This window comes from Spermophilus citellus (assembly GCF_964194105.1).
Source record: "Spermophilus citellus genome assembly, chromosome: 2".
Taxonomy (NCBI): Eukaryota; Metazoa; Chordata; class Mammalia; order Rodentia; family Sciuridae; genus Spermophilus; species Spermophilus citellus.
In genome coordinates, this window is record NC_138183.1 from 172,681,155 (window position 1) to 172,708,868 (window position 27,714).

At 39.4% G+C, this 27,714-nt stretch overlaps 2 protein-coding genes across 5 annotated transcripts in view; both read left to right on the forward strand.

Moving 5' to 3' along the window:
• The window catches only part of CCDC82 (coiled-coil domain containing 82), a 32,451-nt gene extending 31,194 nt beyond the window's left edge, over positions 1–1,257 (forward strand). For all 4 annotated transcript variants that reach the window (XM_081264639.1, XM_081264640.1, XM_081264641.1 and 1 more), the window contains one exon: positions 12–1,257. In XM_081264639.1, coding sequence (XP_081120765.1) covers positions 12–77 — 66 coding nt within the window. In that variant the 3' untranslated portion in view covers positions 78–1,257. The remainder of the gene's footprint in view (positions 1–11) is intronic.
• Positions 1,258–5,295: 4,038 nt separating this feature from the next.
• Positions 5,296–27,714, forward strand: part of MAML2 (mastermind like transcriptional coactivator 2) — a 329,063-nt gene continuing 306,644 nt past the window's right edge. Inside the window, exon 1 of the mRNA XM_081267902.1 lies at positions 5,296–7,178. Within this exon, the coding sequence (XP_081124028.1) occupies positions 6,666–7,178 (513 nt within the window). The 5' untranslated portion in view covers positions 5,296–6,665. The remainder of the gene's footprint in view (positions 7,179–27,714) is intronic.

Here is a 27,714-nt window from a genome sequence, read left to right on the forward strand (position 1 = left end):
TGTATATGCAGAAATATGGTCAACTTGAAGAATATCTCAATTTTGCGGATTACTTTCAAGATGAGAAGTTTGACTGAATTGTAATACATTTCCTTCAGAGAAGATTTTATAAATTCCTGTAAATGTGAAGATCATGAACCTTGTTTCGCTGTACTATGTGGCATTTTATATGTTTTTTGTGTATCTTCAAGCAAAATATCTTGTTTAAAACATGTTCTTTTAATTTTTCATGAAATGGCACTCTATATCTGATAAAACTTTTATCTGCTGTACATGGAAAACAAGCTTAATAATTATTAAGCCCATAAATGTATTTTAAAGTTATCTAACAATGCCTTTATTACAGATGACTATCTAGTGAATGAGCTAATCATGTTCTGTCAGTTTAGTAGAAATATATTGTATTTTAAAATATTTAGCCTAACATCTATATATATTTAATGTTGAATCTCTGTTCGGGTCTATTTGTTATCCTTTTACAGTATTAAATGGTTTTCTTCACTAATATATTTTTATTACTATCATCTAAACTGCCATAGAAGAAACCTCAATGTATCATTCAGTAAAGTCCCCTTGCTTCATAATCAGACTGTAGCTTTTCTGTTCCAAGTAGAGGAGTGCTTTATGCTTTTTCTAAAGTTTTCCTTAAAAATGAACTTCAGGCCTCTGAGAGTCTTTTAAACCTCACATTCAAGAAAAATTTCATGATCTGTATTTTCATACTTTATGTTATTTCTTTTTTTCTATTCAGTTTTGTGTAGATGTTAATGATTAATATATATTTTATTTTTACCCATAACTTTCCCGATATATGCATTATGTTAGGGTCTGAAGATTCCAGAGACAAGTTCAGCTAAAAACACTTTAAAAATATATTTTGGTATCTGCATTACTTTGCACATCTTCATTTTCCCAGAGTATAATAAACAGTTGCAGAGTGAACAAATGGACCCTGTCTATTCCATCTTTAATTCTCAATAATGGTATTCTAAAAGGATCTCTTGTACTGTGGAATTTTAGATTCTTTTTCTTACTGGAAGTCTTAATTGAACCTCGCTTCATCTATTAATGAGATTCACAGCATGGACCTCAATGTATGTATATACATAATAAATATCTACATTTTGATAAATCCTTACATGGAGATTAATTCATACTTTCTGTAATTCATTTTCTGTAATTATCCCTATTATTATTTTAAACAAACTGGATTTTAAAGACTCACAAAGTGGTGAGAATACTGATGCTGATGTTTAATAAAAATGCATACATTTTTCAAAAGTGTGAGATAAACATTTTGGTCATACATCTATATTCATTTTATTTCTCTGGAACATGGAGGAATAGTCCTTAACTCCAGGGAATAAAAATTAAGCCATAGTTAAAAGGTGAAGATGAAAGGACTCAGTTCAAAAAGAATCAAGACAGAATTATACAAATGATAGTCAAGGTGAGGAAGATGAAGGATCATGAATGATTTGTTAAAAGAAGGCCAGAGAAAATGATCTTTAAAGTTTCTCTGATGACTGTGGAAGCACCACTTTACATTTGACACATGACAAGCTTGAGATAGTGGACGAGGAAAAGGACTTCAACCTGAAAATTGTAAAACTTTTATTATTTTTAACTGTATGCAATAATTCATAAAATTAAGGCACTAATAATTCCTGGTACTTACAATAGTAGCTTATGTAATTCTGGGTCAGGCCCGTTGTTGGCTTGAATTGGTCTTTTCCAATTAGAACAGCTGATTGTTGATCACAAAATGCATACAGGTAGTTTTTCTGATGTCTGGGGATATTACAACCAAGCATGCTACTTCAGTGGATGTTTGGAAGATACAAGAAGCTTTTAAGTACAAAGTACATGGTAACACCAAAAGAATGACAAAGATACAGGCTGTTAGGAGTGGAGAATTAGTATGGTTTAGGGGACCCAAACAAATAGTTTTATAAGAAAATACAAATGTCAAAAAATAGAATTAACCTTAACTGCTATTATGACATACTGTATTATATTATCACCAATATCATTGATCCAGTTATAACACTAAAAATAGGTTGCAAGCTTATAAATCTCACATGACAATGTTTTTAGATCTGGGCAGTTATTTCTGTAGTATTAGTTAATATAGCATTTGATAGCTGTGTATGATGAAGATATGAGTAAGGTGAAAATAGAAAAGTAAAAGAGAAGTCATGATTGAAAACTAAACAGAAGTTTTGGGGGAATGCATACAACCATAAAACAGGAAAAATGAGTGGGGGGGATAGTTATTTCATAATTGAGTATAGTTAACTAGGTTTACTAACTTTGTACACTCATATTCAAGTGAGTAGTTGTATCCACTGCTCATTCCTTGCAGGTATTATGGGGCTTGTTTACCATGAGTGTTGACTGGGGGATAGTTGCACTCCTTGAGCTACTATGAGAGTAGTTTGACTTCCTTGTAATTCTTTTCACACTTGATTTTTTTTTTATTTCTTACATACATGACAATAGTGGAATGCATTACAATCATAATTATCCATTCACAGCACAATTTTTTGTAACTCTGTATACAAAGTATGTTCATGCCAAATTATGCCATTATACATGAGCTCTCATTATTTTTTTGCATTACAATTCTTAATACACCTTTATACCACAATTTACCATATCTCTGTTAGTATATAAGGTATGTTGACACCAAATTCATATCTTCATACATGTATTTTGTATAATGATGAGGGTTTCCTTTCACCATCTATGCTATTCCCCTTCTCCCTCCCTTTCCCTCCCACCCCTATTCCCTATCTAGAGGTAATCTTCCTCCCATACTCTCCCTCCCTACCCCATTTTGAGTCACTCCCCTTATATCAGAGAAGACATTGGGCATTTGTTTTTTGGGGATTGGCTAAATAAAAACGATGGTTAGATGCCACGAAGTAGGTGGCAATGCCCTAACTGTATGCATGTTTTCAGGTCCCAGAGCCTCTTCCATCCTTGTCAAGGGGAGTTCTAACCTCTCTTTTCATACAACACTCACACTTGATTTTAAGGCAGCAAGCCTGATGGGTAAGAGCATAGGTTTGAAGTCAGTCTTGAGTTGAGTCCTTGTTATATGAACTGGAGATTAATTTTATAAGCCTCAGTTTCCTCACAAATGGGGTTAATAATAGCTATCTCCCAGGATTGCAAATCAAGGGAGATCATTTATATGAAGTGCTGTGCCTGAAACCAATTTTTTTAAATAAACAGTCATAAGTCATGTGAGTAGAAATGAAGAGTCGATAATAAATGACATCTTGAAATCAATGGCTATGCTGTATAAGAGTAAATGTATGCAAAAGACATTCCAAAGAAATGTCCCATACCACTGGAATATAGTATGAATATGTGCTTATATTATGAAACTTTGCTTCCCAAGCTTTTAAGATGTCTGTGTATAGCATAGTTCAGTTTATTACCCAATGCATACATGTACTGAAATATCTAAGCTACCCCATAAATATATAAATTTTTGCATTCATTTATGTGTCATTTGATGTAAATTTATAAATCACTTTGATCTTTTAATTTATATCATTAGGGATAGCTTATTTGACCAAGAATTCCATGCTATTAATCAAAACCTATGTTATTGCAGGGTGACAGAGTGAACAGTAAGATTTAAACTTAAATATTACAATTTTTCTTTTATCAGGCATGATTGCTGAATGTCAAATACCCATAACAGTGAAAGAAGATATTGTCTAATGAATACAACTTTTAAAAAATCAAATATAAAATGATCAAAACTCTTTCTCATTTAATGACACCTCATGGCAGAGTTCGCCAAATTTTGTTTATTTAACAAAGATATATTCCTGCCTTCCTTCACATGAATAATAAGGAAATTAGCCTTGAATGGGGCAGACAGAAATATGTCCCCATGAAAAGCTAAATGTTTTATAGCTGAGTATCCCTAATTCAAAAATACAACATCTGAAATGCTTCTAAAAATCTGAAACTTTCTGAGTACCAACATGATGAATTTTTGGAGCATTTCAAATTTTCACCTTGGGGATATTCAATTGGTATAATCTATACAAATATTCCAAAATCTGAAAAACTCAAAAAACCAAAACACTTATAGTATCCAAGTATTTTAACCTGTATTCTATCAGAGTATACTTGCCTCCACTCCTAACCTAACATTTGTAAAAATAAAATGAACTACAGTAGGTCAGTCTATGGGGAACTAAACTGAACAAATCCAGTCCTGAAATGTTTGCATTTATTTTGACCATCCATTTCTGTCCAGGGCTCAGTTTGAAGCAGGATCATGTTACTGAAATGCCAGAGTTGGTTTAAATTAATGAAGCTCCTCTGCTTGAGAACTCAAATCCAATGACATCCAAATTAGTCCTCCTAGATTATTTTTGGTTCCAACTTCCAACATTGTACTTACCTTAATTTACTCTCCATAATTAATTGACAAGCAGAATCCACTATACGGCTGGCTAAAAACAGGATTATCTAATATTAAGGAGAAAATGTTCTTTGTAAGAGATCTATTTGGTTTGTGTTATTAAACTTGAAAGTCATCTGGTACACGTTGATTTTCTTCATTGTAAACCAGATAGCTATAGAAAAGTCTTGCCTCACATTTGGTTGTCATAAGCAATCTTAAATTTTTAAAGGAAAAAAACTTTTTTTTTCTTCTAGAACTGGTATTAGTAATTTCATCATCCGCATAAGGATTTTATTTATCCATATTGATATGCTTTGACCACCCAGATAAACCACCCAGAGAGACACAGAAAAGAGGCAGACACTACACCTGCATGCCCTTAACGAAATAGCAACGATTTCCCTTCTCTCTACACACCTCCCAAACACATTCGCCAACTTCCTTACTAATGAACATTTCCTCAACGCTTACCGAGTTCTCGCTAGGGTGCTCAGTGGTATCATTTACAACATATTGAAAGATGAAAATGATATCCTCAGAGGGGCATAATGTAGATCTGAAAGGGAAAATACATTCCCTGGCCGGGAATTTCTTAAACATTTAGAGAGAGTGAAATAGTTGCATAGGGGTTGGGGAATTTCCCCAGTCTTCCCCGCATCACCAAGTCTGAGGCTGGGCTGAGCGAAGTCTGTTGAGATGCGCAGCTTTGGGATTTACCTCTTCAGCCACTGGGAGGCCCTCTGCGTTCCCCTTTCCCCGGTGCCTGGCTGCGATTACTCACTTGAGTAGTGGCACCAGCCTTCCACCAGGGAGCCTCGAGCGAGCTCTCCCGCCCTCCCCCCCAGCCCCCCCACCCCGCGGCTTGCTGGCTCTCTCTTTCTCCCTCTCTGTCTCACTCTCTCTCTTTCTCTCCCTCTCCTATCGGAGCACAATGAAAGCCTGTGTATCGCCTGTGTATCGCCGTGACTCCGGGCGGGAGCCAGTGTCAGCAAGCGGCTAACAACAGACGAGAAAGAGAAAGGAAAATACAAGCTACTTTTTTTTTTTTTTCCATCTATAAAGCGGAGCAATACAAGAGATAGAACCACATTGCTTATTGCGAGTCCAGACCCTCAGATCCACTGGCCGGGATGGAATGTACAAAAGTGGACAGAAAAGTGGCTGGACATGACTCGGTGCAATTTGCTGGAAGTTTGTAAGTTTGACCATCGTTTGTAAATTACTCTCGGAAGAGTTTGTGTCTCTTGATACTGTATGAGAATAGAGCCGGGGGTGAGGAATAGAACCTTAAGCGGGAAAGAAAATATGTGTCGAAGGATCTCTCTCAGTGGCTAGCCACTTCAGATTGCTTTCATTTAAGGCTAGGAAACCTTAGAGGGAATGAGGATTTTGCCGGTGATTGGATTAGAAGAAGAAAAAAGCATGGTCCCAAAGTCCAATTACTGACATTGTTAAGGATTGAAAAGCTGTCTCCTTTTGGGAGAAGACAACATCCTACAGCACCCCAAGGAGGAGATAACATTGGAGCAAAGAGAAAGAGAGGAAAAAATCAAAAGCCAAAAGACGGTTGCCCTTGATTTTTGCACATTTTGAACATTGACTTCAAAACGTTCTGAAACAGCACTGTTTTTGTTTTGTGTGTGTGTGTGTGTGTGTGTGTGTGTGTGTGTGTGTTTACCCTGAGAAAAAGTAAAGGCTGCCGGTTACATACACCATGGTAGAAATGTATTTCTCTGCAGATACATCTCCATAATTTTCTGAAACAACTAGGTGCGGGGAGTCCAGCTCTCTATTAATACCTCTCTCCATTCCTTTTTCTGTGTGTTTCTGTCTCTTGCTTGACAATCCCTGAATTCTTGAACTAACCCCCAGATTTTGTGCTTACAAAGTACCTAGTGGCTCTTGTCAGCTTCTTGAGGTGTGTGGGGGGGAATTCACCGACTCTATCCAACTTCTCCAGAGCTGTCAAATGCAATTAGAGTAAGTTGATCAGGGTTTGTTTCCAACTTATCCTCTCCAGTTGGTCTCCATTCTTTTCTCCCCACCCTCTTTTTACTAACTCCCCTCCCCCACACCTTCTCTACTGCTCCCCCCACCTCTGAAGACCTCTATTCATGTGGCCCTGAACACTGAGTTCACATTGTCAAAAACAGATTTGCCTGCAATAGACAACACAGTAGCCTCTTTACACCTCATCATCCCAGAGGCAGCAATCATTGTGTCCAATAAGATGGGGGACACAGCGCCCCCGCAGGCCCCCGCAGGAGGGCTAGGGGGGCCTTCTGGGGCGGGGCTCCTAGGAGGGGGCTCAGTCACCCCGAGGGTGCACAGTGCTATCGTGGAGCGCCTGCGGGCTCGGATTGCTGTCTGCCGCCAGCACCACCTGAGCTGTGAAGGACGCTATGAACGTGGTAGGGCCGAGAGCTCAGACCGTGAAAGGGAGAGCACCTTGCAGCTCTTGAGCCTTGTACAGCATGGCCAGGGAGCAAGGAAGGCTGGCAAACACACCAAGGCCAATGCCACCGCTGCCACCACTTCAGCCCCTCCACCGCCCCCTGCTGCCCCTCCTACGGCTTCCCAAGCAGCAGCAACAGCAGCCCCACCGCCCCCACCAGACTATCACCATCACCACCAGCAGCATCTGTTGAACAGTAGCAATAATGGTGGCGGTGGTAGGATAAATGGAGAGCAGCAACCACCAGCTTCAACCCCAGGGGACCAGAGGAACTCAGCCCTGATTGCGGTAAGGCACCTGGTTTTCTCATGCTTCTGGCTGTGGTCATGTGACCTTTTGTGAAGGTAGAGGTTGACTTGGCCTCCTGCAGAATGGATGGCAGTAAAGAAGGCCAAGATGTCACTGATGACCTCAAAGGCCACTGAGTGTGTTGTCTGTGTGCTTTTGTACTCTTACTCATCAGATCCCACCAATGCTCATGCATGGATTTTCCACCACCTGTAGAATATTCCTTAACTGATAAGAAGTCCTACTTCTCCAGAGGCTCTCTGGGGTTCAGGACTTTTAAAAGAAGAGGCTGCAGCCGAGGAAGGCCCTGTGTCAAAGCTCATCCTGCTTTGGCTAGCCAGTTCTAATTAGGCCCAACAAGCCATTCTTCAGCCTGGAGGCATTTATCAGCTCAACTGACCTTTATCAAAGCCTTTGCCTTCTTGCCCTGTTTCCCCTCCTTCCTTTGAAGTGTCCCTTCTTTTGGGTGAAGAGAACATAAATAACACTTGTAATACAGAACAAGTTCCCTGAGTGTCTACTCATTCAAAAAAGTTAAAAAATGGGGAATATATACCAAAGATAGACTAGTGAAGGATGTTCTTAGAAGGCCTACTCCCTGATTTCCTGTGGACCCCATCCCACTTCCCACCTAGCTTCTTTTCTAGACACTCTGATCAAGCAGTGCTAACTCAGAACATTCAGGGAAGTGGGAAGGAAGTGCACTTCATTCTGGGAAGTGCCTTCTCTTTACCCACTCCTTGTGACTGCATATCAAACCCAAAAGTTCTGATTAAGTTTCTGACTGGAAGTGCTCCCTCACAGGCACAGACACACCCCACCCAGAAGGAGGATCCCTTGAATCATTGATTTTTGGTCCCAGTCCTGGTCAGGTGACTGCCTGCCTGAGATGTGCTGCCTTCCCCTACTGTTGCTGGGCCAGTAGCAATTGGATAGAAGGTGGTATATCCTATGCTGCCCTGCAGCCCTGCGAGCTTCCCCCCTGAATTTCATGGGGCTCCTGAAGTTCTGTGTCTGCTCATGGCACAGCTTTAGGTTCCCTAAGCCAGCTTGGGTGTAAAGCAGGAATAGGAAATGGCCTTATTAGCCCAAAAGTACTCAGAAAGCCCATAGAACCTGATGGTACTGTATCAATGTCTCCTCCTGAGAAACTGGAAAATGAGATGTGGGGACTGGACATCCTCCAGCCAGGCCCCTGGGGTATTTCTTTTCGGTTCCCCCTTATCCCTGCCCTAAGTCTGTGATGGGGAGATTTCCTGGATCTGGGAGCCACGATGCTCTTCTCCCCCTCCATACAAACATTTTACTTGGGATAACCAAAAGTACAACTCTTCAACACCAGCTTCAGACGGAAAAATAACTACCTGTAGTGAAACTGCCCAGTGTTTACTGTTTTATCCCTGAATGCAGTTAGCTTGTGAGGTTCTGTTGGAGCTTCAAGTCTTGATTTCCTTTCTCTACCACCTGCTCCATTGCCACTTCTCCCTGGAATTCCCCAGCAGAGCAGTGGGAGTTTGTTTTGTGAAAGAGAGATATTAGGATGAAGGAGGAAGGCAAGAAGAATGGCAAGAAGAATGAAGTTTGTATGTATGTGTGTGTCACCAGCATCTGCAGCCAAAAGTAACTAAATGCCTTGATTGTCCCCAGTAAATTTATAATCTGCCTGCAAGTCTCCCAATAATACAGCTTTGTGTGCTTCACAGTCTCCTGTTAAGTGTTTCTGGGATGATACTGACAGCAAGGCACCCAGGCCAGCCCTGAAAGGGGAAAGCTGATCTGTCCTGTATGTCAAGACAAGAGGATCTACAAAAGGGCCACAGGGGCTTTTCCTCAGGGCCTTCAAATACATGCCTCTGTAAGGAACCTGCCATGTCTGCTCATTGCCTTGGGTGCTTTGGGTTTGGGTTGTTTTGTTTGTTTATTTTTTGCTTTTGTCCAACTTGGAAGTAAGATGAGGCCGTCTCTTTTTCTTGAGTGCTTTGGGATGTGAAATGAAACCAATTTCAGTGGTTATTGTAGCTTTACAATAGCAATATCCATGTTGGCAGAGAAGTGAGGAAATAACATCTGGCCTTTCTCCACTAAAGAGCTAAGCCTGCAGAAGCCAAAGGTGTTTGTTTCGCCACCTCTGCTCTCTCCTCTGCCCTCCAACCATCTCCTAATATATTCATTCCCTTGGAGTGGTTCCCTTTCCAAGTGTAGTGATGATGTGGGAGGTTTGACATTAAGTTAGAAAGGAAAAGAGCAACTTATTTCAAAATGGTGTTCTTCATTGAAACTGTGGGATTACAAAGGTTGATCCACAGCTCCCCTTTTGGTTATTGGAAATTCCCTCTCCATTATAGCTTCTAAATTTGGCACTTTATTACTCAGCCTGGTACTCGGAGATGGTGATGCAAGTGCTGTATTAACCTGATAACATTGTGTCTGACAGGAGGCCTGGGCATTAGGGAGTGATTCACCAGGCCCATTACACCAGCAGGTCTCACTTCAAGCAGGCTTCTCTTATTTTCAAAGACACTGTTGATCTAAAGGTCTTTGCCCAGAATGAGTGTCAGAATTCTTTCTTAATTTTATTGCGACTGTGTCCATAACCAGATTTATGTGATCTTGGTGTGCTGAATGTATCACTTTAATAGTGAATTTGTATGCTTTAAGTGGCCATAAATGTCCTTTGGAGAAAAGGAGAGAATATTGATCATCTAAAATCAAATAAGTGCTATGTCCTTAGATGAAAGCTCTGTATCCCACATACGTTCTAGTACAATGCCTTGTATATAGTGAATAATGTTTGCTGAATGAAGGTGAAAGGATTAGTTCTGTTCAGTGGGATAGTGTTGACTTTGAGGTGTGTTCTACTGCAGAGAATATTTAATTTCTGAATCTTTTCAATAGCCTAAGTTTCGAGAATAATGCGAGAATAACCTCTAAGTCAGTTCTAATTCTGTCCACATTGAAAGCCTAATTCTGTAGCCCTTACTCAGCCAGTTTCTTCATTTAGCTCAAGTACATGTTCAGGGGAAGCCCCACTGCTGCAGAGACTATAGGAACAGGGCCTTTTAGAGAGCTGGTATTGTAGGGCTTTGAACAAATCTGTATTTCTAACCACTTGGAGGAGGCTTTCAGCACTAAATCATTTTCTAGTGAAGTATGTTTGAATCTTTGAATGAACTGTGAAACTGAATAATTGCTGGTCCATGGAACAGTAAGGTTACACTTCCATGGTACATTACTAATCTTTCCCTTTTTCCTGAGACAAGCTTTTTTTTCTATTGTATAGATTGTGTTGCTAGGATGGGTAGATAAGTGGTTCTAAGTCCTCTTTGGCTTCAGAGATTATCTTTTCTCTAATGTGGTGTGGGGGAAAGAAAGCAGATCAAACAAGGGACCTGTGGCTCTTGAATTTGTGTCTGCTTGATCCCTAACCAGCTGGGTAACCTAGGACAAGTCACTTAGCAGTCATCTGTAAAACAGAGAGAACTAGAATACTGCTCTAGCTTGTTGAGAGAAGCAAATGAAGATATGTTTCTGAATGAGCTTGAGAAAAAAATAACTGCCCTACAAAAGTGCAAGACATCTTCACTAATATTACTACTAATAAACTACTGAACGATGAATAATAATACCAGTTTTTTCAGGGTTTAAAAGTATCTCAGCTCTCAGTTGTCTGTTTTAAGTGGTGAAATAACTTTTATTGTAGAGGGATCGGTATTCCAAATTTAGTGCTATCAAGTTAAAACTGAGATATCAGTTTACTTAAGTGTTCTTGAAGTCCCAGGAAATTCCACTTCTAATGTGTGATACTGTGAAAGTCTGGGGCATTTTTGAATGCATGTACTTCACAGGCCCCTGCATGGGCCTGAGAAGTTTAGGAAAAGTGTAGCCCCCAGAGCTCTCAGGAATATTAGAAAAGTCACTTACACAAATGGCATGGGAAAGTTAAATATTTTGTCAACAATAGTCTAAAATGTTAATTGTTAGCTTAAGAAAGTCAAACAAGTTAAATCATTGCCAGAGTTCCCTGGTTGTTTTAAACTGATAATAATCAAGTTTCCAATTGACAACTCAAAATTTGAGAGCTGTAAGTTGGGGGCCAGATCTGGGTGTCTGTGGCTGTGTGCATGATAAATGTCCTGCCCAGGACAGTGATAGGAGTGTTTACATTATTTATATATGCAGCCATTATTTCCTGACCTATTTTTGTTCTGTTTTCCAGAACAAAGTAATAAAGGGAGAGTTCTTACGTATTCAGGACCTCACCACTCTGTCAAGTAAATATAAGATCTCACAAAGGCAAAGAGTTCAAGTGGAGAGAAGTTGGTACCATGCTTTATCAAAAATTGACAGAAAGCTTGCCCCGACAGCAAGGCAATGTCCTGTAAACCAAGATGTCTTTGCTTGTTTAGATCAATATTTGTTTATAGAAGTCATCTGCTTTCTTTGAAATAATGTCATTGCTAAGTGATGTTCATCAAATTTCAGCTTCCCTATTCCTAAAATCATTTTTAAATACCAAGATGTTGAAACATGCATAAGTTTTCAAATGGTCTTATACATAACAATTAAATATGACTAAGAGAGTGGCCATTATCCAGTTTTTGTTTTCATTTTTGTTCATGTTTCTTCTTAGCACTGTTATTTAATCTCAAAAAGCCTAAGAGGAAATCTGAAAAAAACAAAAACAAAAAATCACCCACTTCTGCTATGCTGGCAGATAACCCTTTCTCAGTGGATTCTATTACTTCCTTGTCCTTTAATCCAGTCCTTCACATACATTCATGGTCATAGGCAGGGCCATGTTTAATGAAAACAACTCTAAATTTTCCTTCTGCTTCTTCATGCTAATTTTCCTCACACTCCAGAAGACTCTGGAAGAATGGAAGAATGATGGGAAATACAGAAAAAGACAGTCCCTGCTTACTGTAAGTCCAGTGGAGAAATCAAGACCACCTTAACAAAGGAATACCGAATATGCTAACTAGGTAGAACAGACCAAACTGATATAGAAAGACAGAGGAAGAGAGGAACAAATGCTTATTTAGTTCTAGAATATACAGGTCACCTTTTTCCACATTTTATGTCATGCATGCAAAAACCAGGTGAGTAGGCAACATTTGTTCTATTTTATAAACTTAAGGCTTAGTGATAAAGTAAATGGAAGAATTTATTTTGTTTATTTATTTTTATGTGGTACTGAGGATCAAACCCAGGGTTTTGCACATGCTAGGTGAGTGCTTTACCGGTGAGCCACAACCTCAGCCCTAAATGGAAGAATTTAAAGCACAGGTTTTATAGTTAGCAACCCATGTTCCAATCCGTACTTCACACCTCTTGCTGCATGAATTTGGAAAAATGATTTTTTGTTCCTGTTTGGACATCATCATCTGCATCTGTAAAGTTAATGCTGTTTAACAAAGTCAATATAGTGTTTGATACTTAGTAGCTGCGTAAAACATGAGCACCTACTACTATTAGGAGTTGTAGGAAAGAGATTACAACCCAGGTCAGGCAAAGCTTTTAGAAGAATGCAGAACACCAGCAGGGCCTGGAAGAATGTAGAGAATGCTAAAGGTAGAATGGGGGTGTAAAATATGGGCATGCAAGGAGGTGTGAAAATTAAGGTTTGGGGGGAACAGAGAGTGATAAGCATGGCTGACGCTGTGGTTGGGTATGAGTAGGGAAGGGAACAGGTGAGGTGATCCACTTCCTGGAGGGTTTCAGGGTATGGCAAGAGCAAATCAGAAGCCCTGGTAAATGGTGAAGCACAAAAGGCTCAGAGGAGTCAGCAGCTATGGAGCAATAATAATCCTTCATGTACTTGAAGACGTGTATTACATTTCCCCTCCAGCAGCCTCTTCTCACAGCGCACTGCCTAAGTGTTCTGTACTACCTATCTTCAAGTCCCTAGAGCTGCTTAATGCCTTGCTATTTACACACTTTTCCCATTCATGGTGAGTTATATACAGGATGACTTGGCCTTTGGCACTGAAAGGAAATGGTTTCAAAAGCACACTAGCTAGACACAGAAGAGAAACTAAAAGAAGCAGAACCAGCTACCTCTCTGCTTAGGTTTATTGGCCCTTCTGTGCAAATAAGAATTGCTCTGCTGATAAAGGTTTATTTGCTTGATGTGTAAACTGATCTTACTAACCAATGAGTTTCCTTGCATATCAACTTGGAAAATGTCTTTTCATTAAAAAGAAAAAAAAAGATGAACAGAAATTTATGAGAAGCCACAACTCCAGATGGTCTTTGAGATTTACTTACTTATTTACTTGCTGTTAATACAGATGTGTTACAGATCTTTTACATGCCCTAAGGCTCATTCAGATATTGAAGGAGAGTCAGATTTCCTCCATTTGGTCCTTGTTTACTAGACATAGAGAAGGGACCCTGTGACATAGATGGCAAAGGAAAAAACCAACAACTCTTTCGCTCCCTGATTCATGGCATGCTGCTGGGATGCTGCCCTTTGCTAATGGGCTGTCTTCCAACTTTGACCTTTTCTTACACATATCTAAGGAACAGATGTGGGAGAATGAAAGCTGTTCCACTTCCTTGTGGGGAACATGAGGAGAGAAGCTTATGTATTCTCCCCAGGCCTAAGGAAGTCTAGATGGTTGGGCTCTACTATAACCAAATTACTGAGTGACTATAAAAAGGGTAACTGACAATACTGACACACATCACAGTTCTCCATGTGTCTTAATGGTTTCAGCAGAGTTTCAGAATCTCACATCAAGACTATGAACATGAGTGCTTTTTAGAATTTATGAAAATTATTAATTCATTCAATAAATAATCAATGTGTGACTCTTCTTTGCCATGCCATGTGTCAGGAATATCTTTTGCCCTCTTAGAATTGATGGTCTGAAAGTGGTGTGGACAGGTTGGAAATAGAAGTGTTCAAGCTGGCTTGCTGAAGGAGGCAAGGCAGTGGAGCAGTTAAGTAGAGCCTGGCATCTGGAGTGGGGTGACCAGGTTTTCAGTCTTAGCTCTACCATTTAATAGTAGTGTCTTCTTGGGTAAGTCGGTCAATTCTCTAGCTTCATTTCCCCAGGTGTAAAACGGAATGGTAGTAACAGAACTAATTTCTTAATGATGTAGATTAAATGAGTCATTTGCCTGGCACCTTGTAGAGGCTCAATAAATTTTAGCTGCTCTATTTACATGAAAAATGACATACTTGAATCAACTAGCCCACGACTCCAAGTACATTAGACATTGCACGGAAGGACATGGATTTTCTTTTTGATATTTACTTTAAAAAGTTAGTGAATGGTACTGCATTATCCAGTTTCCCTCAGTGGTTTAATGTGGAGCTATCACCCGGGATAGATTTGCATTTCCCAGGGGTGGGCTAAATAGTGTCCTAAAAAAAATAGGACCAGTTAATACCTTTCTGAATCCTAGGATCACAGGACTCCCAGTCTAGAACTCGAGTGTCTACTTGACCCTGTACTTTTAGAATAGGTCTGAGTTTCCACTTAGTTACCCAGAATGTGGGCTTAGTGGGAAAATGAGAAATTTAAACTGTTCATTGAGAGTTTTGAGTCATCACAACTGGAAAGCCCAAATTTATCCATTTAATTAAATTATTAATTTAAATTAATGAATAATTCTTAAATGAATCTGATCATAGCTGCAAAAGATTAGAAGCTCCCTGCTGTGTAGATTTAAATGCACACTTTTGAAAGCTAGATCCCTGGCTAAAGCTACTCAAGAATGGGGTAACTGCATCTGCAAGTCCACAGGCAGCACAAATTTGCTCTCTTCCCAACCTTGACCAGGAGCATGTTGAAAATTTCGGGCCTTGATGTGGGTTATGGCTTGGAATCTTTTCTTCACTCAGTACCTCCTTAAGTGTGACTTTCCATAAGAAACACAAGGAAGATGTTGCCAGGGCTTCAAAGCAAGTTTTAGTGATGATAATTCTTAATCAAAAGCATGATGTTCTAGTGAAGAAATGTCAGGATTAGAATAAGAATAGTCCCAGTTCTCTGAGGGACGATATTTGGGCAAAGATGGACTGTTGGAACTAACTCAGAACAAAAAATGTCCTCAAAAAATACAATTTTTTGTTGTTGTTTATTCCCCATTATTTAAACTTAGATCTCCTCCCCCTTTCTCACAAGGAAATAATACTTAGGAAATGTGCCATCAAATTTTGTTGGGTTTCTTTTGTTTGAAATGGTGTTCTTGTTTCCTGAGTCATGCCTGCAGGTTCATACGTTAATGTGGAGTTATTAACATTGTCACTTTCTAAATTCTCTTTTTTGTCAGAAATGTGACTGAGTTATATTAGAGGATCCTATCCAGCACACTGATAACTCTTGCCCACATGAAGTCCATTACTTTGACTCCTCATTTTACAATAGAATTCTTTTTAGGTTGTTCTGATGGATTTGAACAGAAAGTTAATTACATGACTTTAATTTTTTTTTCTTAGTTAAGTCTGCTGTGTCTGTTAATAGCTACCAGGTTATGCAGTGTAATCTCTTAAAGTCCTGGTGACCAGGATTCGAAGAGTAGTTTAATTGAATGCAGTATATACTATGTGTCTTTGGAATGACAACTGCCATACTTAAATATGAACTGCTCATTTCTGGAGGTCTCAGGAGTCTAAATTATATGAAAATAAAAACTTTCTCTGGGTAAGGAGCTGAGATATCGAGTTTATTTTTGTTTTAGATGTTCACCTAAGTGGACAGATACTTGCTAAACCGGCTAAGGCGTACATATTTGATTGCCACACACAACACCCTGTAATTTCAGACAGCAAAAAGTATGTGCTAGTATTATCCCATTTGATTGTTCTACAGAAGTGTTGAAAAAGTGCAAAGTGCAGACTTAAGAGTAAACAGGAAAGAGCTGCAGTCCTCTTGACATAAAAAAACAGACAGAGGCTTAGTCAAGTTTGGGTCCAAGTCATGTAACCATTGCACCAAAGAGAGCTTCTTTTTCTCACTTAGATTCTTTGCATGGGGATCTGTTTGTCAGCTCAGTCCCCCAGAGAGAGATTCTGAGCTGTCTTTGTGCTAAATTAAACATTAGTTCTCTCCTTGGGAACCTGATCTTCCATAGACTAAGCAACAATATCTTTCTGAGAGAGCTCCCAGCTAAGCATTTCCCTCAGGAAGGTACTGGCTCAGGAGCCTTTTCACCTGTGCTGTCTGCTTAGCTGTTGTGAGTGTGTGTTGCATGGGAATTGCTTTGTCTAACTGGGTCTAAAGGCCCTTAGAGTGAGGGCTCATACTTCAATTTTGGCATAATGTAGGATGATCGACCCATGCTGGCTTAGCACATAAGAAATGAAAATGGTAAGAGAAGCACCCGGATCATGTAGGATTGCAACCACCACCGTGGGAAAGAGTTTCCTTTCCTCACTGTCTCCCAAGTTCTGTGTCCACAGTAATGAAAGAGTATGTTGCAAAATAGAAGCCATCTCATTTCTAGCCTTCTCTCATCTCCATCCTGCCCATCCCCCAGAGGGCCAGTTCATATTGCTCTAAAAATAGGCCACTATTCTACAATTTATAGAGTTGCATGAGCCCTTAGAGAGAAAACAGACCAAACACTCATTTCACAGATGAAGAAATTAAAGCCCATTTTAAAACAAAAAAACCTTATAATATCCCATAGTGTTCAAACTAGGATGAGAACCCTAGTTTTGTCACTTTTATTCTAGGGCATACAAAGTAGTCATTTTATTAAGGGATTTTTATAAATTTATACTTTTTAAAAGAGAACAGTTGAGGGAATTTGGGGATTTTTATTAAAGTTTTGGTAGTAAGAGGCATGGAACTTAAAGCCTATATTGGACCCATTTTTAAATGATTTTAAATGACTATTCTTCTATCTCACATACCCCTTGGTAATGCAGTGTTGTCACTTACATCACAAAAAAGTCAATGTGATTTTCTCCTTTGAATCTTGAATATCCTCATGACCTGCTTTGACCAAACTGTGTGACAGAAATGACATTGTGCTACTTCTCAGGACAACCTTTATGAAGCCCTAATCCAAGATCACCAATAAGGAGCACTAATCTGAGACCACCGTATAAGGAGGGTGGTCTAACCAACTGGAGGATGAGCATCCACATGAAGAGAATCAGGTGCCCCTGCCCGTGACCAGCACTATTCACTTGTGACTCAGCCGATCCTCCAACTTGAAGCAGTCATATGAGCTAACTTAGGTGAAATCAGTAGAGAAACTGCTCAACCAACTTGCAGACTCATGAGCAGTAGTGCATTTGTTTTAAGCCACTAACTCTTGGGGTGGTTTGTAATGTAGCAAAGGTTAACAGAGCTGGAGAACCTTAAAATGGAAGATGTGCTCCACATCTTTAGCTGTGTTACCTCGCATGGGTTTCTTAACATCTTTAAGCATCATCCTTTATGTTTCAGGATAATAGTCAATATCTTAAAGGATTGTGTGGATTAAATGAGGTAATACATGAAAGAGCCTAGCATGTTGGTCAGCACGTAGCAGAGTTTAGCAAACATTAGTTTCTTTGCTTTCTTCTTTGTCTCTTGTCACTGTGTTATAATTCAAACTCCTCTTCCTTTGTCCTCCCACCTTTGCTTCCTGTGCACCATGAACACTCTTCTAGGCTTCCCCAGCCCACTGTTCCTTAGAACAGCAATTTATTTTTTCCCTCCTGGATGATGGTATGGTGCTGTCATTCCTCTTAACTACCAAATTTCCAGCATTCCTGTTACGCTCCAGGGAACACATCTGCCTTCGGTAGTCTACCCTTAAAATAGAAAAGGGTTAACCTCATAAAGATGTCACTCCCCTTGTACTGTTACTCTGCCCTTGGGAGAGTCAAACAGCATAGCAAATATATATGGGCAATGTAATTGCATTCGATCTTCTAGGTCACAGAAGACTTTGTTAGCTCATGCAGCATATAAGGGAAGAAGTAAGCATATTCTATCTTTGAGAATACTGCTTCTAAATTGTCATGGAGGGGTGGTGGTAGAAAATTACTCCAAGTGCTTTCTTTTTTCATCTTACCCTTCAAAATGTATGAATAAACAAAGTTCCACTGAAGTCTGCCTATTTCTTATACTTAAGAGTCTGGCCTGGTGACTGGGTATTATTGAGGTCCTGGTGTTAGCTCTGATACTAACTAGTTGTGTAACTTGATCAAGTCCCTTACTTGACTTTCTTTTTCCCTTGGAAAAGCAGTAAGGAGCACATGGTGAGAGGTCTGAATCACCACTGAGGTTTCTTTGGGTTATGATGCGCTTTGAGCAATTTCCTGATATTTTGCTTTTGCTTCTTTAATTTCACTCTTGCCTCTTTGAGGAAGAGCCCAAAGGTGAGGTGAAATGGGTGGGATTTTTTTTTTTTTTAAAAAAAGAGGTACTAGAGAGGAGGGTCTAAATAATCTTAGGCACAGGGACTAGCTGTGGCCTCAGGGGTAGAGTCCAACACCTTAATTGCTTAGCACCCTTCCTAGAAGTTATTAGTAAATCACTCCATATCTAACTCTAACTGGGGCAGGAGTGGGGGAGTTAGGGTTTGAGTGTGAGAAACTCAGTTGTAGGAGTAGTTTGGTTCATTTAATTTATTTTTAGAAAAAGCTCTGATTTTTTTACCCCCAAATCCTCCCAACTACACTTGGCAACATTTCTGTGGGGTTAAGAAAAATCTCCAAGTGATTACCCCTGTGAAATAATTAAATGAAACATAAAATATAAAATGAAAAGTCAAATATTCCTTGTAGAGCCTTCCTGCTCAGGAATTGTGTTTCAGTCTTGTACATCAGTCTGTTTGTCTCTCTCTCATAGACACATAACAATTGAAAAGTGAAGATTGATTGATGGATGGGATTTTATGCGTGTCACCACTTCATTTTTTTAAATATGTTTCTGCTTTAAAAGGGAACTATAAAAGAAAGTCACTGAGAAATTGGCCTGGGGGAGGGGAATTCAATCCTCTGCCTCTCTTATTTTCTTATCACTAAAACCCTAAGCAGAGAGTGTAATCACCTATTTCCCAAGGGCAGCCCTAAGCCCTTAAAACTCAGCTCTGTTTAGGGATTTAATAGAACTGGAAAAAAGAAACACACAGGATTTTCTCCCAACAAACCAACAAAGGGAAAATTTCCCAAATAAATATTAAGTCAAGATAATTTCTTAGCATAGGTGCCTTCCTCACTGATTGTAGATTCAGTTAGAGCTCTACAAATTGCATTTTTATGACTCCTAGAGTCTTGGGGGTCTTTCGAATGATCTCAGGCTCCAGGCCAGCCGGGTGCATTTTCCTTAACAAAGCAAGATGTAACTAGCATGAAGCCAAAGGGTCATCTGGTCGTGGTTGTCATTTTATTTTGTTTTAAAGGGTCGGGGCACTCAGTTTCATTGTCTGTTAAGTTGGAGCCATAGAGACACGGACGTTTTTTTCAGTTACTTCTGAACACCTTGGAATTTCTTTTGTTAAGATTTTCAGAGGCAAATATCTTGGTTTCATGTTATGTGATATGGCTTGTCTTTTTTTAAAAATACAAAAACAGAGCAAGTCAAGTTGCTTTTCTTTTCCAATAGATCCAGTCTTATCTTTGCTTACAAAACATACCCCAAGCTCCTATCCCACACACAAGCACAAGCACACCCACACACTCTTTGTTTACCATGATTGTTTTAATATATATGAACGCAAACTGGTTACATCGGTGATTTTACAGACAAAATAAGAAATGAAGAAATGCATTAAAGGGTATTTAGAGGGAATTGTGCCAGAAGGCAAGAGCGTGCCAATTTACAGAAACTGAGAAAAAGAACACTGTATTATAGCAGTTAGTGTGTAATGACAGGAAACCTTCATTCTGGTCCAGGTTTTAACTTGCGGGATGACTTTGGAGCCAGTTACTGTCCTTTGCTCCTTCATTCCCCCAACTGCAACCCAAAAGGATTGGATTCCCTAGCACTTTGCTTGGCTGGATTGTCATACAGGATTCAGCTTAAATATCGTCTCTTTGGCGAAACCCCCTGGGCTACCTTAATTAGAATAGACATATGACAGATTGCCTTCTCTCCCCAGTTTCCCCATCTCTTTAACCCGTTGCAGAAGTTATATTTTCTTCATAACTTTTAGCTTTACCTAAATTTATGTTGACCCCTGGTTTATTTATGTATTTCCTGTCTTTCTTCATTGGAACATAAGCTTCATGAGGCCAGGAACCTTGTCAGTTCTGTTCACATCCCAATCCTTCAGTAGTTCCTGGCATGTTTGTAGTACATAAAAACATATTTATTGATTCCATGATTATATTAGTGGCTTTTAAACTAGACATGTTAAAAATCTTTTCAGGAATAGGGTGGGAAAGAAAGAGAAGCCTGTGTTGGGACTCCATGTTCCCCACTTCCTATTAAATATGTCCTTAATATGAGTGCACCGCTGTGTGCAGCACCTTAGTGTGATTAAAAACAGGTTTCCAGGGAAATTTCAGTGATGATATCTTAAAATTCTTCCCAGTTCCAAATTCTAAATCCCAGTCTCTCATGAGAGAAGAATTGGTGCAGGGAAAGGGTAATGGGTAGAAATGATAGATGGGAGTGCCCACTGCAAGCAGGGTCCTGAGCTGGGCTTTTGGGCCCCAGTGGGGCCCAAGTTTTCCCATTATGGACTTTAGATTTCAATGAGGGAAAGACAGAATGTAAATAAACAAATAAATAAAGGAACAAAATAAATGTTACAATGAACAACTTCTGTTCCTTACTTAATCTGGCTGATTGGAGATTGATTTGGGTTAATTGAAAAAAAGAAAGTCCGGGAAATACTCTGGAAGGTGCAAAGTGAGAACCATATGCAAATGTCCACCCTCAAAGCTGAAGAGGGCCTCCTTCGCCTGTGGTTGCTCCATCTTGGACATCTGCCTGTGCAGTGATCTTCCTGGCTCAGGCTGTGTGCTGCTTTGGCCGGTCTGTGTAAAATGCTGATCCTGATGTTTAACTTAGGGAATAAGGTGGTCATGTCAGCATCCTCTGTGCCTTAGAGCTATTGCAATAATTTTGCTAGAAGTCACTGAGGTTGAGAAATAAACAGAAACTGCTGAAATTTTCCTTTTGTAGAAAAAGAATGTCTTTAGAAATAGAAACAATAGAAACAGGGCTGGGGTATAGCTCAGCGGTAGAGCACTTGACTAGAATGTACAAGGCCCTGAGTTCAATCCCCAGCACTGCAGAAGAAGAAAGAAATAGAAACAGAAAAGAAGTGGTCAGGAAACTAGCATCAGAGGCACAAGGAGAGGTAGAGGCATAGCAGGCTGACAGGAAGTATGCAGAAGCAGATGACGACATTTGCATTAGTCATAATGATATTGTACGTGTACATGATTCGTATAATCCTCAGAGAAACCCTATGCTATCAATACTAATAAAATAGCTATTTGCAGTTTACATAATAGAAAAAGACTTGGAGTATTTGAGAAATGATGATAGTATTTTACTTTGGATGATGATAGTATCTTACTTTGGAATAGCAGATTTTCAGTGTGTGCAGTATGTATTAATGCGCATACTCAGTGTATTAATCTCCCATTTAGAAACAAGTAGGAAAGGCTCCAATTTGTGTGGACTGCCTGGTGCGGTGGTGCACACCTGTAATTCCAGGGACTCTTGGAGGCTGAGGCAGGAGGTTGGCAAGTTAAAGGCTAGACTGGGGAACTTGGCCAGACTATCAGCAATTTTGCAAGACATTGTCTCAAAATAATTTTTTTCTTAAAAAAGGGGGGACTAAAAATGTAGCTCAGTGGTAAAGCACCCCTGAATTCAATCCTCAGTACTGCTAGTGCTAATTCCACTAATGAACATCAGCTTGCTCTCAGGAAGGGCCTGAACCTATGCAGGGTGCACAGTCAGCAAAGTTGAGAGGCAGAGCCCTACATACCTAACTACATTTGCAACTAGACTGGAACACTGAATGTCCAGCTCCCAGACATTCACCCACACATAATCTGAAGCAATGAAGCAATGACTCTCCTAGAAAGAATGGCAATTATGAATGGAATGAGGATGTTAGATACCCAGGCCACACCAAATGTAGAATAAAGGAGGCTGAAAAAAGAGAGTCTTATTTTTTTCTTCTTCTTTTAGTTCACCCATTTATTTAAAACAAGGCAAGATGAGAAAAAAACAAGGCAAGATGAGAAAACTTTTTTTTTTTTTTTTTTTGGTGGTGCTGGGGATTGAACCCAGTGCTTTGTGCATGTGAGGCAGGCATTCCACCAACTGAGCTCTATCCCCAACCCCTGAGAAAACTTTTTAAATTTATGGATTAAAAATCATAAATTAGACCCTTGTGAATCTAGGGAGTACACTGGCAAGTCTGTGGAGATAGAGAGGGCTATAATATCATAATAAAGAGAAACTTGATCTTAAATCAAAGAATTAGATTTTTCTCCAGAACCAAGATAAGTCTCAAAGTTTTTTTTTCTTATTGTTGAGTATTTTGGAATGAATATCCTAGATGGAGATATATATGATGAGTATTTTCTTGTTACCTAGATGAGGTTTTGCTTTAAGGTGAAGATGTGCTTTGTTTATCTTTGTACTTCCAGGGCCTACAGTAGTATCAGACATCCAGTAAGTAAGCATTCAGTACCTGTTAGTTGGATTTAACTGGGGTGAGCTTGCAAACATGAAGTTTTAAAGGACTACAGTCCTTTATATTCTCTGACTAAATGTACCATGCCAAAAATATGAGACACTGATCTTCAAGCTATTCTTTTGGTTCAGCACATTTTTTAAAAATCACATTTATTGTTTGATGTGTCTGGCATTAAGGTGTTTTTTTTTAATATTAACTCATATCCTCATAATTGCACTATGAAATCATTCCCATGTAACTGATAAGGAAATTGAGGCATGAGCTGAAGGAACATGCCCAAGTTACACGTAAGTGGTAGAGTCAGAAATTGAACAGAGCAGGATGATGCCAGTGCCCAGGATTCTACTCACTGTTTCAAACCACACATAGGAATCATCAACCTCCAACTCACACGCAATCCAGGCCTGAGTTTGGAAGCCAAGTGCACCAAGACATTTAAAAGTCAATGACAGTTTGTCCTAACAATCATCTAAGTGGCAGATGAAATTCAGAATGAATGCCTAGGGGCCACAGATTTGAGATGGTTGCCAGTCTCCTGTTTTTAAGATGTAGAAAGATGATTGAACACAGTGCATCTGTGACACCTGTGTTTTGGCTTTCATTCTAGGGTTTTAGTAGCCAACAAGAGGGCTGTGGAGGATTCTAAGGTGGTACACAAGCTCAAGGGGAAAGCAGTTGTGCTGATTCATTATTGACATCTGTCTCTTGGGCATAAGAAATGGCATGGCTCAGAGGTTCTTGGGTTGATTTTTCAGACGTGGAACATCTTCAATGTAGAATCCTGATGAAATATCAATTCCCATGGAGGAATGAATCAGGACCTGATTATGCTGTGAGTGGGCCTAAAATCCATTTGTAGAATAAATTAATCAACTTTTTGGCAAGTGCCTTAGAAAGAGGCAATTTTCTTAAAGACACTACAACCTCTCTTTGCTCTGAGAGCACAGGTGAGGGTTTCTTCACTATTTTGTAAAGTGCCCTGTGAATCCAGCTTACTCTCCTCTGGACCTGCATGCAACCAGATTACCCTTCCTGAGCATCTTTTATGTGGAAATCCTGGAGATATTATTATTTGTGGTATGTGTGTTATGAGGGAAACCATCTTTGGGTAGAAGCAGAAACAGTATAGAAATGGTGAAAAATAGTGCCCTGAATGTAAGTGTGATCACTGGAACTTTCTTTTGGGAAATCAGATTTTGTTGTAAGCTGCTGTAAAACATTTTTTAGCAATTATATCTTGAAATGTTATATCTTAGCCCCACCCTAGGAACTAAGAAAGGAATTGAATAAAATAATCACCATGATCTTTTGGAGAGTACTTTCTTTTTTATCAGCAGCCTCCTTTTATGCAAACACATAAGTAAACTAGCTTCTGAGTTTGTGAGTTCTCTGAATCGAATGCATAATTTCATGCAATGATGTTTATGCCTTTTCAATGTGAACACCTTCTTTGTGGCTTTATCAGATTCTCCAAGTGTTCCTGGAGCCAAAGAACATGAAGTTCAGGCACAGGGTGATAAGGAAGGAGAATCCACTGAGAATAGGGATAGTGTGATTCTCCACTTTACACAGAGCAGCTAGCTCCATGAATCCACACATTTCCCTTCTTTATTACCTATTTGTTCTGGTTTCAGGAATCTGAACAGAAAGCAAATGTAGCTCTCTTCATGCCTTACCTAGCTCCTTAACCATAGACTTCTGTTATCTATTTTGTTAACTATCTAGATATTTTCTTCTTTTCTAGAAGGCAAGCAGCCATCAGATTATAGCTCAAATCTTCATTCTATTTTGCAGTTTAGTTTTGACAGCCTTTTTTAAACTTTGTTTTTAAGTGACCTCTCACCATACTTGGTTTCCTCCCCTCCCACCTCAGCCTCTTGCTGGAAATATATGTTTGCATGTCATGGGGGGGAAGTTCTTGGTGAAAAGGAAAAACCTGGCTTGTAGCTCTGGCTTGGGGAGTTTCATAGTCACTCTGACTCTTTATTATTAGCTGTGCACTCCAGGCTGCTGGAGTTCCTATTTTGGCAGTGGACCATCAAACACCCTATTTTTAAGAGCCTTTAACTTAGTTGTAAACATGTGCTGTTACTGGGACTGGGAACTCACTTTCTTCACTTACATATACTAAAAGCAGTTTAACTGTTGAAAAGTTGTTGTGAGGGCTGGGGATGTGGCTCAAGCGGTAGTGCGCTCGCCTGGCATGCGTGCCCGGGTTCGGGTTCGATCCTCAGCACCACATACCAACAAGGATGTTGTGTCCGCCGAGAACTAAAAAATAAAATATTAAAAATTCTCTCTCTCTCTCTCTCTCTCTCTCTCTCTCTCTCTCTCTCTCTCTTTCTCCTCTCTCACTCTCTCTTTAAAAAAAAAAAAAAAAGAAAAGTTGTTGTGATAAAAAAATAAAAAGAAAAGCTCAGCCTCCAGGATTATTTTTCCACTCATCAAACTAAAAACTGTGCGCGATCTTAAAAAAAGAAAGAAAATGTGGTATTTAGTTGCTTAATTTGATGGTCCAGTCATATTGCTAATTTGAGGGGAGGAAGAAATGGAATTACTAGGTCATTTTACTATAACAAACGTCCATCAAATCTGTGTGGAGGGAATAATGTTTACTATGCATATTTATATGATTGGCCAGAACTGCTCAAAGGGTCAGTCCAGTTTGCTGCATAAATTGTTTATGCCCTTAAAATCTTCTATATTTAGAATAAAATTGTTCTACAGACATATTTTCCCCACAGTCTAAATTCTGGAGACTTTATTAGACCCATCAGGAGAACCTAAACACCCCACCCCAAGCTCTCAGTATGGGCTTGTCCATGCATCCATAGACTGTTGTTCTGAGGACCTCAAACAATAATATGCCAGAATTTAATGAAGGAAGGTATATCACAAATATATCTGTTTCTTTGATCTCTGGAAGGAATTTAAACCAGTGTAGCAAAACACATAGTAATCTTTTGAGGAGATTGTGACTTATGTCCTTAAAGCAGGAGCTTCTGGAATTTAAATGTTAAAGAGGAGAGGTCAAACTCCGACATTTTCCTCTTATGATTTAATATTCTAAAAGTAGTGTTAGGCACATTCTTGTACTCCACCACACGAGAAACCCCAGCTTTCCTCGAGAGTTTAGTAATTCATGAAACATTGAGCAGTAGGGGAGGACAACTGTACTCAGCCATTGCCTGCATTTCTGAGGCAGGAGTGTGTGTGCAGGGGTCAGGAGCCCAGTGGGCAGCCATATGCTATGCAAGTACCTTGGCCTGGAAGCCCTCTGGCTAAATGGTGAGTGTGTCTTTTCTGCATGGATCCCTTTTGAAGGTATCCTCCCTCAGTGCTGATTTTACCCCTCAGGTAAAATGTTTTCTTCCCCACATCTGATGTAGATGAGCCTGGACACTGGCTCCCACATGGTTTCCACATGATTTCTCTCTTTTCCCCAAATGACCACATTTGCTTTCTCGGTCCTTGTCATGTAATATGTTGTCTTATTGCCTTTCTTCCTGCTGACTTGTAAATCAGTCTTTCCTTCGAGTGCTTTCCAAGACAAGGACATTTTAGTTGTAGCAGGCATTTTGTTCACTACAAATTCTGACAAGTAATTTTCTGGCATAAAAAAAATCCATGTAAACACACATAACACCGACTGCTCCTTCCCTCATCTGTTTAAAGTAATAATGAATTGAAAACTATCACGTACATAAATCTGGAAATTGACAAGATAATGTCCCCGTGCCAGCAGAAAGTGGGAAGGGAAAGGAGGAGAAACAAAACAATCCCCCAAATAAAATAATCGCCATGATCTTTTGGAGAGTACTTTCTTTTTTATCAGTGGCCTCCTTTTATGCAAACACATAAGTAACCTAGCTTCTGAGTTTGTGAGTTCTCTGAATCGAATGCATAATTTCATGCAATGATGTTTATGCATTTTCTTTTTTTTTAAATTTATTTATTTATTTATTTTTGCATTACAATTCTTAATACACCAACATTTTCAATGTGAATACCTTCTTTGTGGCTTTATCAAATTCTCCAAGCGTTCTCAGGGGAAATGTCCACTGTGCTCCTGTCAGTTAGATCTGCTCAGAGATGAGACCAGGTGTTCTGCCAGAGTCATCTTTAGAGTCTATGCAGTGTGCTTCCCCCTTGAGTTGTCATGAGCTTGGGTGTACCAGAGGCTAGAGAATGATCTCAGAATTGTGCCCTTTAATCCACTGAACAGAGTTGCTTTGGAGCTGAGGTGATATTTGTAAGTGGTGCTTTTTCTGATGACTCCTTCCTCAGCCATCCACTGTGTCATCAGACCATTAGACTGTTTCATTGTTAGGTTTGCTGTGGGGCATTAATTGACAGATGACATAAGCCAATCAATATAACAATAAGTTAATTCTACTTCATCCCACTTTCCCATAGTTGAGTTGCAAGTATTTTATAGCATGTCCATGTACTAACTCATGAAACTCCTTTGCCAGAAAAAGTACCATAGCAGTCTGGGCTACACCTCCCTGACCATCATGGCAAGATCCCTGTAGTTTCTGTAGAATAAGTCAGCAATTCTCACTGATGAGTGTCCTTTGTATAACTTCTTTGCATATAGAATCACTTCATATACTTTGCTAAATTCAGAAAAATCTCAAAAACAATTCCTTTGGAGGGCTAGCCTTCTATGTATGGGCTGTGATGTACTTATTGGCTTCATGTACTTCTTTCTTTTTTTTTTTAACATTTTCAGTTGTAGATGGACACAATAACTTTATTTATTTATTTAACTTTTATGTGGTGTTGAGGATTGAACCCAGGGCCTCACACATGCTAGGCAAGCGCTCAAGCCTCTATGTATTTCATTCTGAAAATTATCTGAATGTTTTGTTTTATGGTATTTCTTTCACTGTAGAATTTAAATTCTAAAAAA